The sequence below is a fragment of the Mauremys reevesii genome, linkage group 3 (genome assembly GCF_016161935.1).
Source record: "Mauremys reevesii isolate NIE-2019 linkage group 3, ASM1616193v1, whole genome shotgun sequence".
In the NCBI taxonomy this organism is placed as follows: Eukaryota; Metazoa; Chordata; order Testudines; family Geoemydidae; genus Mauremys; species Mauremys reevesii.
In genome coordinates this window covers 25,952,627-25,972,653 of record NC_052625.1, presented here as the reverse complement: position 1 = coordinate 25,972,653, position 20,027 = coordinate 25,952,627, and the positions used below count along the sequence as shown (strand labels likewise).

Genomic DNA, 20,027 nt, shown 5'->3' with positions numbered 1-20,027 from the left:
GAGATTAAAGTGCTCAACAGATATGTAAAAGCACAAAAATTCAAGATGATTACACTGTCAACAATTATCTCAGTCCCCGTTGGAAAAAGGAGACTGGTTCTCGGCCCTTGTCCTTCAAGATGTGTATTTTCAAATCTTTATCATACCAAGACACAGGCATTACCTCAGGTTCACGCTAGGCCAGGAACACTACTAGTACAGAGTACTCCCTTTTGGCCTTGTATTGGCCCTGAGGGTGTTCTCCAAAGTCCTTTTGGTAGTGACAGCCCATCTATGCTCTCAGGGGATCATGATTTTTCCCTACCTGGACAATTGCCTTCTCAGGGCACGGTCCTTTGCAGAGGCCCAATGAGTCGCTCAGACCATGCAAGACTTATTTCTAAAACTGGGCCTACAAATCAACAAACAAGTCATCCTTAACACCAGTTAAAAAGTAGAGTTTATAGGAGCTGACTTCGACTCAGTTCAGACGAAGGCGCTCCTACCACATCACAGATTTCTCAGTCTCTTCTTGTTGGTAGAGACAATACAATCCAGCCCTCAAATCTTGGCCAGGCACTGCCTTCAGCTTCTGGGGCACTTGGCTGTGGGCACATCAGTCATTGTTTATGCCAGACTACACATGAGATGTCTTCAAGCATGGGTGGGCTCGGTATATATACCAAAGAAAGACAATATAAACAAGCTCCTGTCTATGCCCAGCGTTGCAAACAGTCCTTGAACTGGTGGAAGGACCCAGCGAATGTCTGCACGGGGATCCCATTTGCGTAATCTCCCCCATCCCTTCATCTGGCCACCGACACATCCCTCATAGGAAGGGAAGCACTCAATGGTTGCACTGTTCAGGGCAAATGGTCTCTCCACACCAACTTACTTGAGCTCAGAGCGGTTTGAAACGTGTGTGCTCAGTTCCCTCCGCTGATCATGAACACGCACATGAAAGTAATTATGGACAACGTGGCCAGTATGTATAACATAAACTGGCAAGGAGCTCCCAGGTCTCATTCCTTATACACAGAAAGCTAGGGAATTGGTGCATCTCACACAATGTCCTACTATCAGTGGCCTACCTACTGGGAATATACAACACGACAGCCTCAGCTGCAAGTTCCTGCTTTATCACAAATGGGAATTTTAAATTTAAAGGAGAGAGTGGTTACGGACCTTGAGGCCGATGGCAACTGGGACAAATTACAACATGGTTTTACGAAAGGTAGATCGTGCAAAACCAACCTGATCTCCTTCTTTGAGAAAGTAACAGATTTTTTAGACAAGGGAAATGCGGTGGATCTAATATATCTTGATTTCAGTAAGGCGTTTGATACGGTACCACATGAGGAATTACTGGTTAAATTGGAAAAGATGGGGATCGAAATGAAAATCCAGAGGTGGATAAGGAGCTGGTTAAAGGGGAGACTACAGAGGGTCGTATTGAAGGGTGATCTGTCGGGTTGGAGGGGGTTACCAGTGGAGTTCCTCAAATTTCGGTTTTGGGTCCGATTTTATTTAATCTATTTATCGCTGACCTCGGAACCAAAAGTAGGAGTGGGCCGATAAAGTTTGCGGATGACACCAAGTTGGGAGGTATTGCCAATTCGGAAAAGGATCGGGATATCCTCCAGGGAGATGTGGATGACCTTGTAAACTGGAGTATTAGTAACAGGATGAAATTCAATAATGAGAAGTGTAAGGTTATGCATTTAGGGATGACTAACAAGACTTTTAGTTATAAGCTGGGGACGCACCAGTTGGAAGTAACGGAGGAGGAGAAGGACCTAGGAGTCCTGGTTGATCGTAGGATGACTATGAGTAGGCAATGTGATGTGGCCGTTAAAAAAGCTAATGCGGTCTTAGGATGCATTAGGCGAGGTATTTCTAGTAGAGATAAGGAGGTGCTAGTTCCGTTATATAAGGCGTTGGTGAGACCTCATTTGGAGTATTGTGTGCAGTTTTGGTCTCCCATGTTTAAGAAGGATGAATTCAAACTGGAACGGGTACAAAGAAGGGCCACTAGAATGATCCGAGGAATGGAAAGCCTGTCGTATGAAAGGAGACTTGAGGAGCTCGGTTTGTTTTCCTTAACCAAAAGAAGGATAAGAGGAGATATGATTGCACTCTTTAAATATATCAGAGGGATAAATACCAGGGAAGGAGAGGAATTATTTCAGCTCAGTGCTAATGTGGACACGAGGACAAACGGATATAAATTGTCAGTCAGGAAATTTAGGCTTGAAATTAGATGAAGGTTTCTAACCATCAGAGGAGTGCAATTCTGGAACAGCCTACCGAGGGAAACAGTGGGGGCGAAGGACCTCCATGACTTTAAGATTAAGCTGGATAAGTTTATGTAGGAGATGGTATGATAGGATAACGGGTTTAGTCAATAGGTCAATAACATGCCACACTGGTAATTAGTACAAAGGGTCAATGTTGGGATATTGTTAGCCTTTTCCAGAGGGTCTGGCTGGAGAGTCTTGCCCACATGCTCGGGGTTCAGCTGATCGCCATATTTGGGGTCGGGAAGGAATTTTCCTCCAGGGTAGATTGGCAGTGGCCCTGGAGGTTTTTCGCCTTCCTCCGAAGCATGGGGCAGGGGTCGCTTGCTGGTGGATTATCTGCTACTTGAAGTCTTTAAATCATGATTTGGAGCATTCAACAGCAGAGTCAAGGGAGAGAATTAGTTCAGGAGTGGGTGGATCGGCTTATGTGGCCTGCATCTTGCAGGAGGTCAGACTAGATGATCATAATGGTCCCTTCTGATCTTGAATTCTATGATTCTATGATTCTGTTCTACATGATATATTCAGGAAATGGGGGTAGCCCGAGATAGACTTGTTTGCTACCTACCAGAGAAAGAAATGTCCGCAGTACTGCTCAAGACCGGGGATGAGACGACATTCCAGAGGAGACGTTCTCCTCCTCCCTTGGAACAAGGGCCTTCTTTACACCTTTCCTCCATTCCCTCTATTACTAAAGGTGTTATTGAAGACAAAAAAGGAAAAAGCAAATATTCTGATTGCTCCCATATGGCCCAGACAGATATGGTACCCTTACCTGTCCCAGCTGGCGTTGTGTCCACCAGTGATTCTACCATCACTCCCTACCTTCTGTCACAGAACAAGAGTCTCACCCTTCATGCCAGTTTATGGATCCTACATCTCAAAATGTGGCTCCTTTTTGTTTCCAGCACATAGAGACATTCTGCTTGGAGGAAATACAGGAGGTACTATTGCACAGTGGAAAGGGTTCTCCTCATCACACCTACCTGCAGAAATGGGAGATATTCCAGATATGCTGCCAATCCACGGATGTCACCTCTATCCTGGCAGCAATTGCTACCTTCCACCAGGAGGTGGAAGACTATTTGATTGTCTCTCACCTGACTACAAAGAAAAAGGTAGAGCAAATCTTTTCCCACAACCCAGGACCCCTACTCCACAATGGGACCTCAACCTCGTACTAAAAGGACTAACTAGACCGCCATTCGAACCCATGGCCACTTGTTCATTAACTCACCTTTCCATGAATATGGCGTTCCTCATGCCATCACTTCTGCAAGAAGGACAGGGGAGATAGCAGCTTTGATGGCGCATCCCCCTTTTACGGTGTTATTCCCGGATAAGGTCACACTAAGACCAAACCCCAAATTCACTCCCAAAATAACTTCTGTAGTTCAAATGAATCAACTCATTCAACTCCCAATATTATATCCAAAACCAAATATGGACAATAGGAAGGTCATCTTCCATACCCTCCATGTGAGGAGAGCTTTGGCATTCTATTTAGACAGGACATAGACCTTCTGAAAATCTCTGAGGCTCTTCCTTTCAGTTGCAAATAGGTCAAAAGGTGCAGCGATATCCATTCAGAGATGACTCCTTGCTGTATTGGACTCTGCTACCAATGGTGAGGGGTAACACCCCCACCTTCAGTATGCATGTATTCCACAAAAGCGGTCTCCTCGACTATCGCCTTCTCCAAGAGTATCCTCATACCAGAGATATGCAGGGCAGCTACATGGGCCTCTGCACATACTGTGACAAAGCTCTGAGCCTGTATTGGTGGATCTTGCACTTCTGGGCGGATTCAGTGGCCTCAGAAGCTTGCTAAGGCCCTCAATGTGACCTCCCTTTCTCAGTGTAGCGGCAAGGGTCACAGCCTACCGAGCTACTTTCATCACAGGCCAGTATGGGAGGTGGGAAGGGGGGATACCCCACAGTCTCTGTTGCTCCTTTGAGCTAGTAGGTGCAGTAGGCGTGGTCCTGCCTGGACCGAGGCCTGCTTCCCCTCTAAAAGGGATCTCTGTAGAGCATAGGGCAGGGGAGGGAACCTAGGCCCACCCTCTACTCCCGGGTTCCAGCCCAGGGACCCTAATGGTAGCAGCTGTTCGCAGCTTCCCCTTCACTACTGGAGCTGCTTTGATTCCCTGGGCCACTTCCCCATGGTCCCCTTTTTCTAGCATCACCCTTACCTCAGGCTTCAGCAATGCTTCCTCTCCTCTAGCTCCTTTCACCAGGGCTCTCCTGAGGGAACTGGAAGGAGAGCTTTTAAGCGATATGAGTGGGACCTTGATTGGTTCCAGCTGTCTCCATTAGCCTAACGGCCTAACTGGTTAATTGGCATCAGGTGTCCCAGTTGCCCTGGAGCAGCCCCTGTTTGGCTGCCCAGGGAAAGGGACCTGCTCATCCTGAGGCTGATACACCTGCCTTCCCCCACTATCCTTCTGGTCTGAGTCCGTCACAATACTTTTGCAGAACACTATGCCATTCTGAGTGATTCAGCTCCAGACACCCAATTCAGGGCCTCTGTATTATCATCTATATCAGACTTGACTCCGAAGTCCCAGCCTCCAGCGGTGGGTTCTGCTTGGGAGTCACCTACAGTAGAGCACCCATAGGGACACTACTCGAAGAAGAAGTTACTCACCTTGTGCAGTAACGATGGTTCTTCGAGATGTGTGTCCCTATGGGTGCTCCATGACCCTCCCTCCTCCCCTCTGTTTTGGAGTTTCCACTGGTTGACTCTGTGGTAGAAAAGGAACTGAAGGAGGAATGCCCGTGTACGCTGATTAGCTTTGTGGCAGGTGGGGAGCCATGTGTGCGTGGGTGGGATGGACAGCTATAGAAATGTTTTGATCGACAGTGCGGGGGTGCACACACACAATACTTAGCTTGAAGTCTTATAGCAAACAATATGTGAGTTGTATTGCAAATCATGCCATACATTTTCTTGATAATTGGAAATTGGGCATATTGAACTCACTCTTCCCAACTGTTATCTATCTGAATATAATAAATATTTATAATTTGTAGGTTTTTCTGCAGTTTAACACTGTCATAACATATTTTTCTAGCAGTTGGAAAGCTGTGATATTCCTGTATATCATTCTATCCCTGGATGGCTTGGGGCCATGGCTGGGTATGTGACTTGAGGTTAAATATATATTACCTTTTGTAATAGGTAGATCTTATTTTTTAATTAGGGCTGCATTTAATTGAAGGTAATTAACTTTAATATTTCAATACTTGAAATACTCTTCGTACTATTGACATATACATTTTTAAGAAAAGTCAAGTGTTTTTTTTTTTAATTTCAGTTTTTGATGATGAAGAAGAAAGCAAGTTGTCCTATACGGAGATTCATCAGGAGTACAAAGCTCTGGTGAGTATTATTCACCAATGGCTAGGGTGTAGGAATCTGGAGCATAGGTATGGGCATATTGGATCAGCAGTAGTTCATTTAGTCCAGTCTCTTGTCTCTGACAGTGGCCAGTACCAGATGTGTCAGGGGGATATGTGAGAACCTCATGGTTATTCCATTTTTGTCCACTAACTGAGAGGTGACATTTCTTCCTAAAACTAAGCCTTAGTAGTTGACTTATACCCTGAAGTGTGAAGGTTCATATACCGTCTAAAAACAGTTTTATTCTACTTAATGTAACTGTGTATGTCTTCACTATTTCTATAAATAAAGAATTCTTTTCTGAATCCTACTAAATTTTTGGCCTTAGTGATCTCTTGTGACAGCGAGTTCTACAAGTTAATTATGCATTATGAAGTATGTATTTCCTTTATCAATTTTAAATTTGTTGCCTTTCAACTTAATACAAGAACAAGGAAATATTTAATTATGGGAGGATAAGTAGAAGGAGCTGATTTGCCCTTTTAAAACTTTATTATTTTGTTTACCTCTCATGAATCATCTTATTTGTGTAGACTAAAAAATACCAAACTTTTCAATCTTTTTTGTTTTTGGAAGTCTTTCTATAACTCATTATTTTCAGTGCCTGTCTCTGAATTCCTTATTTTTAGCTAGGGTGACTAGAACTGAACACAGCGTTTCAGGTGAGGGTGATTTATATAATTTCCAACCCTCTGGTTTCACTTTGGTTATGGTAGAGTCCATCTCATCCATATAGGTTCTCTCCAAAAAAGTTTCTCGGTGCCTAATAGATATAATACTCTACTCTGTACACCATGCATTGGGATTCTGAAATTCCTCCTGTTTAGCTGGACATAAGCCGTTTTCATAGTAATCTAAATTTACTTTGCGGGATCTATTTGTGACACCTACTTTTTGTTAATGGCATAAAATGTAACATAACCAGAGGTTCCTTCCCTGCACGCACTAGAAATGTAAGAACATAAGACTGGCCATACTGAGTCAGACCAAAGGTCCAGCCAGCCCAGTATCCTGTCTACCGACAGTGGCCAATGCCAGATGCCCCAGAGGGAGTGAACCTAACAGGTAATGATCAAGTGATCTTTCTCCTGCCATCCATCTCCACCCTCTGACAAACAGAGTCTAGGGACACCATTTCTTACCCATCGTGGCTAATAGCCATTAATGGACTTAAACTCCATGAATTTATCTAGTTCTCTTTTAAACCCTGTTATAGTCCTAACCTTCACAACCTCCTGAGGCAAGGAATTCCACAGGTTGACTGTACGCTGTGTGAAGAACTTCCTTTTATTTGTTTTAAACCTGCTGCCCATTAATTTCATTTGTTGGTCCCTAGTTCTTATATTATGGGAACAAGTAAATAACTTTTCCTTATTCACTTTCTCCACACCACTCATGCTTTTATATACCTCTATCATATCCCACCTTAGTCTCCTCTTTTCCAAGCTGAAAAGTCCTAGCCTCTTTAATCTCTCCTCATGTGGGACTCGTTCCAACCCCCTAATCATTTTAGTTGCCCTTTTCTGAACTTTTTCTAATGCCAGTATATCTTTTTTGAGATGAGGAGACCACATCTGTATGCAGTATTCAAGATGTGAGCGTCCCATGGATTTATATAAGGGCAATAAGATGTTCTCTGTCTTATTCTCTATCCCTTTTTTAATGATTCCTAACATCCTGTTTGCTTTTTTGACTGTGGCTGCACACTGCGTGGATGTCTTCAGAGAACTATCCACGATGACTCCAAGATCTCTTTCCTGATTAGTTGTAGCTAAATTAGCCCCCATCATAACGTATGTATAGTTGGGGTTATTTTTTCCAATGTGCATTACTTTACATTTATCCACATTAAATTTTCATTTTGTTGCCCAATCACTTAGTTTTGTGAGATCTATTTGAAGTTCTTCACAGTCTGCTTTGGTCTTAACTATCTTGAGTAGTTTAGTATCTAGATGTACCTAGATGTTTAAAGAGATCTAGCACTTTCAATCATAGTAAGAAAGACACAAAATGCCTCTCCCAGGCATCACATATAGCTATTGAGGTTGTGATTGCATCTAAGGAATTGTACATTTAAATAAGTAAGGAAATAGTGTTTTTTTTTACTCAGTTGTGCACTTGCAAGACTGTTACTGCTGGCAATTATAGTGGTGCAAAAGTCTGTTTATCGGACAAAGGAAATTTATATCAGAATGTGTGCAAGTTTTAGTTGTTTGTAATTTTGTTTTACTGGCTCTCTTTTCTCTAATCTTAGTAAAGTGGTGATTCTTCCCTGATAACTAACCACATGCAAAATTTGAATTTTTAAAGTTATTTTAATTTTTGAATATTTGAAAAATATCAGAACAATCTCTTAAAGCAGAGAATAAGTATTTCTCCAAAATACTCATCTCTGCATTGTCCCATATTGCCCATACCCTTGCACACAGGCATGGCATAAACTTGTCATACTTTATGGCCTGAGAGTGGATTCCATTCTTCCCACCTCAGCAGATATTCCATACTCAAATCCCGTTGTCTCAGTCTTGAAATAGGGACTAGGATTTGGCAGTTGGCCTATATTTTACTGCCTTCTTGGACCCTGTTCAGGTTACTATTCTTGAAGTACATAGTATGGTTGTATCATGTTGATGTCCATTTTTAAGATCAATTTAATTTTATCCAAGATCTTTTTCTTGAATTTGGCCATTGTGGGGCATGCCCCAAACACACATACATAGAAATCATGGTGTAAACTGTGTATTCAAATGGTATCAATTCAGATTGGATTCCTTAAATCCCAGACTTTGAAGTTTCTCCATAATCCAAATAAAGCATAATGAATAAACGTAAAATATATTAGTGTTAGGCATGCATTTAAATTATCATCTTGTAATTTGTGTGGACATTTATTTATTTATTTTATTTTCGTCCAATTTAGAAAAAATAAAAATTGTCCATTCACAGACTTTGAATGTCCTGTCAGTTGTTTAAAATTAGAAAACCCTAATGCAATACAGTCAGTCCACCCCTTTTAACAATCAACAACACGATCAAATACTAACATCCCCATACACTGGTCTGTATCCCCCTATATTTCTTCAGAGTTGAGCTAAAACAAACGGGCCCTACAACATGCCTTGAAAGTTCATAAACCTGTGCTATTTTGTACAAGGGGTAGGGGTCTTTCTTGAGTTATGAGCCCTTATGCAGAACACCAAGCTAAATCCCCATCTTATTATATCCGGGTGAGAGGCTAGCATCAGTGCCTCCACTAACTGCAAATGAGGCAGTGTCAAAAGTAGGTTGATACATACTGGGCCAATTAGGTCTTTATACGCAAGTACCAAAACCTTAAAATCTAATCTGATATTTCATTTATACTTCTCCATATCCTTGTTCTGTATCACATTTTAGATTAAAATATTGTTCTTATCAAGAAACTTTGATACACAACTGTATCTTTTTTAGTGTTACCACATTTTCTTCAATTACACTGACCTAGTCTCTAGCTAAAATACTCTTTGCATTCATAGACTTGAGAGTTTGGTATCCACTATTTAGTCAAGCTGACAATCAGAATCCTGGCTGGAATCTGTGATGTATGCCTTCTATTTTGTTCAGCAGCTCTGGTAAAGTTTTCTAATTAACTCACTAAACCACTGTGGATTTCTGGAGGATACTACATACCAGCAAGTTTCTGAGATTTTCACTATAACTAATTTTCTTAATAATATTGTAGTGACTTTCAAATGAATCAAGATACTGTAAAAAAATAAAATTCACAATAGTAAAATAATGTATTGACAATTAGTATGGTTTGACAGATGTTTAAAAGTTTGGTGACTTATATGTCTATGTGTTGAGGTAAAAATTAGTAGAAGGTAAGACTCATAATTTTTTGTAGGTTGAAAAACTGCTAGAAGGTTATCTTAAGGAAATTGGAATTAATGAAGAAACATTTCAAGAAGCGTGTTCATCTCCTCTTGCAAAGTCACATACATCACAGGTATATTTTCCTATGTTATGCTGTTATAGTCCACAGTAATGGCTGGATTTTAATTGATAATCAGTTAATTTTCTATTTCCACTAATATAGCATTACAGGTCCTTTTTTGCAGAAAAGTTTTCATTTTCTAAAATTCTATAATAAATTCATACCCATCAGCTATGAATTATGGCTAGCAAACTACTTCTGCAGTTTTAATTTAGATCAGTGGTGTCACTTGAAGGCCATATATTTGTATGTGGCATCAAAAATTTATCAAAATTTGTTTTCTGTGTTTTGTGTTTTTTTAATTAATTTTAAGTTGTATTAACTACACAATACAAATGAATTAAAGTTAACTATGAAAGCCATACAACTATGACTGTATTTTAGAGAAGCCTTATTGAGGGTGCAGGAACAAACCATCTCGATGTGCAGAAAGAATAGCAAATATGGCAGGCGACCAGCTTCGCTTAACAGTGAAATCTTCAGTGAGCTTAAACACAAAAAGGAAGCTTACAAGAAATGGAAACTTGGACAGATGACCAGGGAGGAGTATAAAAATATTGCTTGAGCATGCAGGAGTGTAATCAGGAAGGCTAAAACACAACTGGAGCTGCAGCTAGCAAGGGATGTGAAGGGTAACAAGAAGGGTTTCTACAGGTATGTTAGCAACAAGAAAAAGGTCAGGGAAAGTGTGGGACCCTTAATGAATGGGGGAGGTAACCTAGTGACAGATGATATGGAAAAAGCTGAAGTACTCAATGCTTTTTTTGCCTCAGTTTTCATACACAGGGTCAGCTCCCACACTGCTATCCTGGGCAACACAGTATGGGGAGGAGGTGAGCAATCCTCAGTGGTGAAAGAATAGGTTAAGGACTATTTAGAAAAGCTGTACATGGACAAGTCCATGGGTCCAGATCTAATGCATCCTAGGGTGCTGAGGGAATTGGCTGATGTGATTGCAGAGCCATTGGCCATTATCTTTGAAAACTCGTGGTGATCGGGGGAGGTCCTGGATGATTGGAAAAAGGCAAATATAGCGCCCATCTTTAAAAAAGGGAAGAAGGAGAACCCGGGGAACTACATACCAGCCAGCCTCACCTCAGTCCCTGGCAAAATCATGGAGCAGATCCTCAAGGAAACCATTTTGAAGCACTCAGAGGAGAGGAAAGTGATCAGGAACAGTCAGCAAGGATTCACCAAGGGCAAGTCATGCCTGAACAACCTGATTGCCTTCTATGAGGAGATAACTGGCTCTGTGGATATGGGGAAAACAGTGGATATGATATATCTTGACTTTAGCAAAGCTTTTGATACGGTCTCCCACAGTATTCTTACCAACAAGTTACAAAAGTATGGATTAGATGAATGGACTATAAGGTAGATAGATTTTCAGGCTCAATGGGTAGTGATCAACAGCTTGATGTCTAGTTGGCCTCCAGTATCAAGCAGAGTACCCCAAGGGTCGGTCCTGGGGCCAGTTTTGTTCAACATCTTTATTAATGATCAGGATGATGAGATGGATTGCATCCTCAGCAAATTCGCAGATGACACTAAGCTGGGGGGAGAGGTAGATATGCTGGAGAGTAGGGATAGGGTCCAGAGTGACCTAGACAAATTGGAGGATTGGGCCAAAAGAAATCTGATGAGATTCAACAACGACAAGTGCAGAGTCCTGCACTTAGGATGGAAGAATCCCATGCACCGTTACAGGCTGGGGACTGACTGGCTAAGCAGCAGTTCTTCAGAAAAGTACCTGGGGGTTACAGTGGATGAGAAGCTGGATATGAGTCAGCAGTGTGCCCTTGTTGCCAAGAAGGTTAACAGCATATTGGGCTGTATTAATAGGAGCATTGCCAGCAGATTAAGGGAAGTAATTATTCCCCTCTATTCGGCACTGGTGGGCCACATCTGGGGTATTGCATCCAGTTTTGGGCCCCCCACTACGGAAAGGATGTGAACAAATTGGAGAGAGTCCAGCGGAGGGCAACAAAAATGATCAGGGGGCTGGGGCACATGATTTATGAGGAGAGGCTGAGGGAACTGAGCTTGTTTAATCTATAGAAGAGAAGAGTGAGGGGGGATTTGATAGCAGCCCTTCAACTACCTGAAGAGGGGTTCCAAAGAGGATGGAGCTAGGCTGTTCTCAGTGGTGGCAGATGACAGAACAAGAAGCAATGGTTTCAAGTTGCAATGGGGGAGGTCTAGGTTGGATATTAGGATACACTATTTCACTGGGAGAATGGTGAAGCAGTAGAATGGGTTATGTAGGGAGGTGGTGGAATCTCCATCCTTTAGATTTTTTTAAGGCCTGGCTTGACAAAGCCCTGGCTGGGATGATTTAGTTGGTGTTGGTCCTGCTTTGAGCAGGGGGTTGGACTAGATGACCTCCTGATGTCTCTTCTAACCCTCATCTTCTATGATTCTATGTGATTGGTTGGTTGATCTCAACAACTGAAAATGATGAACAGGTAGACAAATTGGAGGGAGTTCAGACAAGAGCCAAAAAAAAAAAAAAAAGATTAAAGGGCAATAGTGGGATTGATTTTTTTGAGTAAAATTTAAAAGAACCCAAAATATCACTTGGTGAAGTGATGACTAAGAGGGCTAGAAGGAGAGACAGAGTAAGTTTATAAGTAATTTAAAGGCTGTGAATTCTTAAGAAAGGAGAGAGCTTGTTTAGGATGGCATGGGATGTTGAGACTTAAAACCCTTACTGCAAAGGGAAAATAACAAGGACAGTGTAATCCTTATCAATCAGTTTCCTTAAATTTGTTTACAAAATAAGATGCAAAGGAAGATTGACTTGAGCCACAATTCTTCAAATCACTTAAACTTCAATACAAATATAAAAACATCCAGGTTTTAGAAAAGTTTTGGAATGGATATCTGGCCAATTTCTGCCCACATGATTTTTCAATTGGAGAAAGATTAGCAATCACTCTTGTTGGTTTCTAATTATCTTGGACACAGCATAGTCCTTCAACATTATTTTATAGAGCTGCAAAATCAGATTATGGGAAAGCTCACCAAATTGTAGCACTTAAGTTGAACTGTAGTGTGGAGGAGAAAATGTTGGACATCTTATTCCTTTTAGCAACCATACCATAATGTGTTGGCTGTCATTAGAAAGAGGGCAGGGGATATATTCCAGGTATTTTCCCTTAACCACTAGCTTTCTTCTTCTTCTTTTTTATGGCCTATCCAGAATCTGGAGTCTAGTCTACGTTAGAGAAATTTAAGTGTTAGCTCTGTTGCAAGCACCTTCAGTGCTTGTAATATACCTTTTAACCACACACAAAAGTTGCTACAGAGTAAGTCGCACCACCACTGCATCATGCATCAAGTCTCTCTCCACCATTACAGTAATGGTGTGGCACTTAGCCAAGTGTAATCTGTCTTTCCAGTGTAATTCTACAGTCCTCCTACTTACCTTTCAGTCCAACAGCACTAATGACTCAAAGTTCTGTCACCAGCCAAGAAGGAATGGGTATATGGGCTGCGTGTGTTGCCTTCATACCACTCTCCTGTGAGCTTGAGAGGAAAAAGAATACTGAAGATAAAATCTTGGCCCCACTAAAGTCACTGGGAGTTTTGCCACTGACTTCAGTGGGGCCAGGATTTCACCATGAGAATGGAATCCAATTCACATAAAATGCAGAGCACTATTATAGGCCAATAGACCAACCAGCTTTTAATGTTTATTATTCCTTTTGACATCCTTAAATATTTTTGTCATGTCTAGAAGAGTTGGGTATAACTATTAAAATATTGATAAGTTTGACAGAATTACAGTCTCGCTATAATTATAATAATGTTCAATTAAAAATAATTAAATATATTAGGCTCCGGTATTGCAATGAACTATACATGGGTTACCTTGACATTCATACAGAGTCCCATTGACTTCACTGGGATTCTCTGCTGGTGTAGAGGTCCACCTGCAATGGAATTCATTGAAGGACTGGGGCCTCAATGTTGAATTAAGTCATTTAATATATTTTATATTCCTGGGGGAATTCTGCGCTTCTGCACATGCACATAATTAACGAGCTCCACAGATTTCTAATTTTTTGCACAGAAAAAGCTTCTGCCAAAATGTTGCTGCAGTTCCACCTTTTGCCCACCAGAGGGTATTTTGGCAATAGAACAAAGCAGAAAGCTCACAGCCAGCTAAGGAAGAGAAAGCCTGCCTTCTTCACAGTACCTGTCGGGCCAGGTCAGGAGACAGGGGTTATGGAGAGACAGACAGCGCAGGGTGCTGCAGGGGTCAGACGGGCTCATAAGGGCTTGTGGGGGAGGACAGACTGGGGCAAGGGCTGAATGGGAGTGGAGGCATAGGTCCACGGAGGGGAGGGAGGTGCAGAGACACATGGGGATGGGGGGAGGGCATGCAGAGCTACATAGAGGCTTGGTGAGGGCACAGAGACACTTGGGGATGGGGGAGAGTGCAGAGCTACATCGGGAAAAGGGAGTGACTGGGTAAGGGCACAGACACACATGGGGACGGGGCAGATGTGCCTGACTGAATGGGAGAGGCTAGGGGTCAGCCAGGGTCTGCATGGGGGAAGCTCCCTAACAATCCCTCCTCACCCTCCCCACCAAAAACTGTTTCATACTTTCCCCACCCATGCCTAACAACCCTCCAAGTTCACACCCAGGCTCCTTCCTAGCAATTTACTTCCCTTTCCCTCAACTCCTCTGTCACCCCTGACTCTCCCAAGCCTTTGCATTGCTTCTGAGGGATGCAGGAAATACGGTTCTGTATTATAGTTTAAATAAATTATTACTTGGAGTTCTGTATTAATATGCCTAGTAAGGAATCTATTTGTCAAAAAACGTTTCCTGAATCTTTTTTTGTTGTCGGTACTATTACAGACCTACTTGCTGACAGGTATTTTGAAATAAATGACCAAAAATAATTGAAACTGGTGTGATTATATTGTTTTATTTTGAAAAATAAAATATGCAGAATTTTGCAGAATTTAAAAATATTGTGCATAGAATTTTTTATTTTTGGGCACAGAATTCCACCAGCAGTAATTTTACTATATCGTACAGTTTATAAACTGCATTTAGAAAACAGAAAATCAGATATGTCAGTGATGGATTTTAAAGAGCATAAGACAAGAAAAGCTCTTTGTTTTCCAGGCTCATGAATCCTTGGATAGTTGGCTGTTGTTTCCAGCATTCTTGGCATTGTGTCAGCAATAGCTATTTATTTCAGGGCATAAAACAAAAAAAATTCTAAGTAGACACAACATACAAATGTTGTCTTGCTGTGATAATACACATCTTTTGTGTTTGGGCTATTTTAAAATGATCAGTTTTTTATTTCTATACGGTTTTTAATTAATTTGTAGATTTTTTTCCCCCCAAAGGCCATTTTGCAACCAGTGTTGGCAGCAGAAGATTTTAGATTATTTAAGGAAATGATGGTACAGAAAAACATTGAAATGCAGTTGCAAGCCATTAGAATCATTCAAGAAAGAAATGGTAAGAAATAGTAAATGAGAAATTTTAGTTCTCAGTGCATCTTTTCAGCTGTTTTGTGGATAACTGTATGGTCTACCAATCCATAAATACTTAAGGTCACATCTTGGCCCAAATGAATTCAATGGCAAAACTTCCATTGATTTCAGTGGGGCTAGGATTTCACCCTGAGTCTACAACTGGTTCTGTCAGCCACAGCTAATTGTATTCCTTTTAAAATGTATCTAAAACTTTATATGAAAGCTTATTAGATTATTTCTGTGAAACTTGGATTCAAATTTCAGTTTAAGGATTTTCTGATTTAAATGGTGGTATTACAAAAGTAACTAAAATTTGGCACAATGTAGTCGTGATCCAAAGTGCAGCAGCTCTCAAGTTGCCTGTTCCCCAGCTCAGTGGAGGACAAGGACAGATGGATGTTCATAGCATCTGATACATTTGACACCTAACCTTACCGTTGCTCCAAACCTCTATGTATAGCTGCACAAGGAGCTGTAGTCTACACTGTGTAGGGGATGCACATTGAAATCTTCTCACCAGCCCCACTCTCTACCCAGAGGAATCGTACCAATTTATTTGTGTCCTAGGCCCTCAGTATGGGGGAATATTTACTTCATTCTGTATAGCAGTTTTGAACATAATGGCTGTACAGTAAGTTTGATGTGTACTTCCATTACTACTCTCTCATTTTCAGGTGCTGCATCTCAAACTGTAGGAGTTAAATATATGAGAGTTATTATTTAATCACTCTATTAATATCTATTGACTCGTAATGACTACATACATATATATGTGCAGTAATTTCAGCATGCTATTGTCTGGAGACTTCAACTTTTGTATTTCATACAGTAAGCTTGAAACTTGCTAAATCTAAAGGTTTTGCAATTTTCCTCTGCCTTTTTTGTCTGTACAAGAACAGTGTGTGTGTGTAAATAAAATATATAGTTGTTACAAGTAATAGTCTAATGGACATGACTGGGATGTGGGCAATCAGGTCTAACGGTTGGAGCCAAGGGGGTAGCCAAGCTTGGAGGTTAGAGTGGAGTCAAGGATGAGGACCATGGGACACCCAGGGGTGTAGTCAAGAGCAGAGCTAAGGGTCAGAGCCAGGGACTAGAAGCTGAATGTCCAAGCCAATGGGTAGGCTGGACACATGCTCAGTTTGAACACACTGACTGTTTCTGTAAGTGGTTTCCTTTTAAAAACCAGCATAAAGGGGCCATGGTGGAACCCAGAATTGGGGCCACAAAAAAGGAAAAATACCTACAATTTTCTGTTTGAATAACAACAGACTCAAACACATGCACACATATAATATACAAGAAATTCCACTAAAACAACATTAAGGTTGCAAAGTCAAGCACTTAAAAGCTAGGAAATACCAGAATTAAGGTTGCCTGTGCAACCTTAATTTGGCCCCCTTCTGAGTATGCATTATGATAGTCTTTACATGATCACATACTATTTTTTCCACTGGACCCTTGTCTTATTCAGTGCATAGGGTGGATGATGCTCACTTAATAGGTAGCTATTAAATATTTATTTTTGTCATTCATTGTGTGGCCCCATGTCATATTTACTGCACATTATCCAAACTATGTACTGAATACAGATTTACTAATTTCCTCATGGGCTGTTTTATTCCACTCATCAACATAATATCTGAGTACCTTTTATATGAGGGAAAATTACTTACAGTAACTTCTCACTTAACATCGTCCCAGTGAACGTTGTTTTGTTGTTGCATTGCTGATCAATTAGAGAACATGCTTGTTTAAAGTTGCGCAATGCTCCCTGGTAATGTTGTTTCGCAGCCGCCTGCTTTGTCCACTGCTTGCAGAAAGAGCAGCCCATTGGAGCTAGCTGGTGGGGGCTTGGAACCAGGGTGGACCGGCAGCCACCCTATCAGCTCCCCTAAGTTCCCTGTGTGGCAGCCGCCCAGCAGGCTATCAATTGCTGGGCAGTTGAGCTGTCCCTCCCACCACTGCCATGTGCTGCTCCTGCCCTCTGCCTTGGAGCTGCTCCCGGGAGCTTCCTGCTTGCTGTGCAAGGGGGCAGGGAGAAGAAGGGTGCTAATGTCACGGTGTCCCCCTCCCCTGCTCCTGCACCTTATCTCCACAGAGCAGGTGGGGGACATGACAGGGCTCAGGATGGAGGGAGCTTGCTGGAAGCAGCTGCTGTCTCAACTTCCTGATCTACTTTAAAAGACAGTGTACTTAGAGTGGTGTCAATGTACTTAATGGGGCAATGCGCATCTCTCTCTCTCACACACACATGGTGTGTGTGTGTGTGTGTGTGTGTCTCTCTCTCTCTCTCTCACACACACACACACGGTGTGTGTCTCTGTCTCTCACTCTCACTCACACACATGGTGTGTGTCTGTCTCTCTCTGCCATGCTGTGTCTCCTCCTCCTTTCATTCGTGCTGCCTTGTAGAGTGTGAGGCTACATTAACAACAATGTGTTAATCCATGAGGGCTCAGCTGAGTGCTAGTTCATCATTTAGCAGCGAGGCATTCCCTGGGAAATATCCCACCCTCTGACTCCACCACCTCAACCAAGCTTCACAATCATCATTGCTGTGTACAGTATTAAATTGTTTGTTTAAAACTGTGTGTGTGTGTGTGTGTGTGTGTGCGTGTGTGTGTGTGTGTGTGTGAAGTCTTTGTCTGTCGAAAAAAAATTCCCTGGAACCTAAACCCCCAAATTACATTATTCTTATGGGGAACTTGGGTTAATTTAACATAATTTTGCTTAAAGTAGCATTTTTTAGGAACATCACTACAACGTTAAGCGAGGAGTTACTGTACCTGTAATTGTGCTTCTCTCAAGATCTTTCTGATATGATCCCCATTCATCCACCCATTTTCCTCCTTCAGAGTTTGGGGTTTTGTCGTTTTGTGTTGTTTTTTCCTTCTGTAATACACCTCTACCTCGATATAACGCTGTCCTCGGGAACCAAAAAATCTTACCGCGTTATAGGTGAAACCGTGTTATATCAGACTTGCTTTGATCCACCAGAGGGCGCAGCCCCGCCCCCCCCAGAGCGCTGCTTTACCGCATTATATCCGAATTCATGTTATATCGGGTCGCGTTATATTGGGGTAGCGGTGTAGTTCTTAGTCTGCAAGATAATTTTTCACTTTGGCTTGTCGCTTGGGAGCTTTGGAAATGTGGAAAATGGCACAGAATAATGGAGAGCCTGGCTCATGCTCTACCAGCTACAGCTGCCCTTGGGGACCAGTCCTTTAGAGCTTTGAGAGTTCTGCCAGTCTCATATTGGAAAGTTGATACCCAAAAATTTAGAATCTTTTTGGAAACATATCTTCTGAGACACAGAATTACAGTTTAGTAATTTCCCCCTACTATTCTCTCTCTGGTTGAAGAATGCTTGCAAAATGGAGTGAGAATCCATTTTCTTTAGAGCAATACATGTGTTTTTGCTATGTTTTTTTTATAGGTGTGCTACCTGACTGTTTGACAGATGGTTCTGATGTGTTCACTGAAATTGAACAACAAGAAATGAAAATACTCAGAGAGGTTCTTAGGTAACAAGAAATGGTCTCCTACTTAATATTTATGGTAGTAGATATACATGGATATGCTGCTGCATTTTACTTGGGTGTTTCCTTCATTTTGTAGGTGGCATAAATATTCTTCTTCAACACGTGTCAGTGTGCATCCTAATATAAGTGTACATGTGTGCAAGCTTGGAATCTTTTGTACAACCACGTCCAGTGGGGCCATGCCTCCTTGTGCTTCCATGAGAAGGTATATAGGGCAAAGTGTCCCCAACCCTCTCTTATTTCCTGCTTAACACCCCTGGCAGTGAGAGACAACCTGGACTGTATCTGACCTGCTTCTGAATTTCAGAACTCTTCTCCAGTGAAGAAACTCTTCTTCTGTTTGTTTTATTAATTTCTTCATTTGATTTTTTGTTGTGTGTTTCCATTCCAAAAAAGAAAGAAGAAAGCAGTTAGGAAAGAAAGAAGAGAGATTTCCCCCTGGGAAAACCCCCTATACACCTGGGTGAGGTGCTTTGCGTCTGTCACTGGCTAAGATGAAATCAAAACCCACCGGATTTAAGCCTTGTCATTCCTGCTGTTAGTTTATACTCATCATAGACGAACACAGCAGATGCCTGTTTTGTCTTGGGGAAGCACACATCCCCAACAAGTGTGACTCCTGCTTCTTTTTGTCCTGTACCCTGAAATCTTGAGATGTGAAGTTCAGACTGCACCTCTTGGAGCAATTCATGAAGGTAGCTTTAGATCCAGGAGTGGAGATATCTTTCATACAGGAACTGAGGAGATTGTCTTTGGTGAGTATCCTGGCTACTGGGCACAACATCCATGCTTCTAGCAAGGAAGGGAAAATAAAAGGTGTCCAAACCATCAGCATTGGCACCCCCAAACTGACCACATCTAGCTTGGCACCAAAGGCCTTGGTGTGGACTGTGTTGGCATGGACAGTTTCAGCGCAACTCCAAGATAGAGAAACCCGGCTTCACCCTCTGAAGTGAAAAGGTTCCTCCATTAAAATGCAAATGCAGCTTGGAGCAGATAACATATCTGTCCCTCAGAGAGGACTCTAGACCAGGACAGAAGCCTTCAAAATACTAAGCATCAATGAAGTATAGTGCCAGGACATTGGCAATGACTGAGCACAAGGGTGGTGCACTGGTATCGACTTCCATGTTGAGATCTCTGGCACTAGCCCCAGAGCCGGAACCATTCCTGGTACCAAGATATGTCTTTGACTAGCCCCCCTTGCTGCTTTTCTCAGTACTGAACCCAACACAGACATCTACCCTGGAACTACTAATGTCAGAGCTGGAACTACATGCGTTGGCAATAGCATCCCTAGAGAGTTACCTCTCTTCC

General features: G+C 42.0%; 1 protein-coding gene across 3 annotated transcripts in view; it reads left to right on the top strand.

Moving 5' to 3' along the window:
* CFAP36 (cilia and flagella associated protein 36) overlaps positions 1-20,027 on the top strand; it is a 139,183-nt gene that overhangs the window by 54,712 nt on the left and 64,444 nt on the right. Inside the window, exons 2-6 of one of the 3 annotated variants that reach the window (XM_039531713.1) lie at positions 3,188-3,397; positions 5,597-5,661; positions 9,569-9,670; positions 15,016-15,148; positions 18,605-18,692. In XM_039531713.1, coding sequence (XP_039387647.1) covers positions 3,188-3,397; positions 5,597-5,661; positions 9,569-9,670; positions 15,016-15,148; positions 18,605-18,692 — 598 coding nt within the window. The remainder of the gene's footprint in view (positions 1-3,187; positions 3,398-5,596; positions 5,662-9,568; positions 9,671-15,015; positions 15,149-18,604; positions 18,693-20,027) is intronic. The other 2 variants (XM_039531714.1, XM_039531715.1) reach the window with 2 other exon arrangements.